The sequence below is a fragment of the Acanthamoeba castellanii genome, assembly GCF_000313135.1.
Source record: "Acanthamoeba castellanii str. Neff unplaced genomic scaffold scf7180000084662, whole genome shotgun sequence".
Lineage (NCBI taxonomy): Eukaryota > Discosea > Longamoebia > Acanthamoebidae > Acanthamoeba > Acanthamoeba castellanii.
In genome coordinates, this window is record NW_004457633.1 from 1060 (window position 1) to 1989 (window position 930).

The 930-nt window shown below is 60.8% G+C and overlaps 1 protein-coding gene across 1 annotated transcript in view; it reads left to right on the plus strand.

Moving 5' to 3' along the window:
• Positions 1-178: 178 nt before the first annotated feature.
• Positions 179-930, plus strand: part of ACA1_109470 (thioredoxin) — a gene marked incomplete at both ends in the record, with an annotated part of 1217 nt that continues 465 nt past the window's right edge. Inside the window, 3 exons of the mRNA XM_004351043.1 lie at positions 179-343; positions 453-527; positions 676-901. Of these exons, the coding sequence (XP_004351095.1) occupies positions 179-343; positions 453-527; positions 676-901 (466 nt within the window). The remainder of the gene's footprint in view (positions 344-452; positions 528-675; positions 902-930) is intronic.

The window sequence follows — 930 nt, forward strand, 5'->3', positions numbered from 1 at the left end:
TCCATCATCCCAGCAGCCTTGCCGTCCATCGCAACAAAGATCGACGTGCTTTTTTCACAGCGCAAGTCTTTGTTTTGGAATTTTCTTGTTTGGTGTTCCAAATATGTTTGGTAACGCCGAAACGGAAAAACAACAATCACCACAGCAGCATCATCAAATCAACAGCAGACAGCAGCAAATGGCGATAGTGATTCATGCAACTGAGGTGGCCCAGGTTGCCGCGGCTGTGAGCTCGGGTGCCGGCGTGCTCCACTTTTGGGCGGAGTGGTGCGGTCCGGCCAAGCAGATGAGCGCCATCTTCGCCGAACTCGCCCGTGCCAACCCCACCATTACCTTTGTAGAGGTAAGCTCTTCCCGCCCCTCGGCCTTGCCCTTCGTGAGATATGCATGCCCCCGCCCACGACTGAAATGCTGAATGGAATGGAATGGAATGGAATGGTGATTGCGCGTAGGTGGAGGCTGAGAAGTTGCCCGAGGTCGCCGAGCGCTATGACGTCAAGGCCGTGCCCTACTTCGTCTTCCTCCTCGTACGTGCTGCATGCTCCTCGGCCTCCTCTCCGTTCTTCTCTCGGGCCGCGGTGGTGCTGCGCGTGGGGCGAAAAGAAGACGACGAAGAAGAATGACTGAACGACGACGTACGGCGCATGTGGTGGTGGGTGATGGAACACACCACAGGGCGGCAAGGTGAAGGAGTCGGTCGAGGGCGCCAACCCGCCCGAGGTGGTGCGCGCCGTGCGCGAACTCGCCGCGGCGGCAGCATCGGGCAGCACCACCACCGCCGTCAAGGCGGCCTCCGCGCCCCAGGCCGCTGCCACCAGCGCCGCTGCCGCCTCTCCGGAGGACGTCCAGGCCCGGCTCACCAAGCTCACCTCCTTCGCTCCCGTCATGCTCTTCATGAAGGGTCCGCACACTTCTCTCCTCCCCACACGC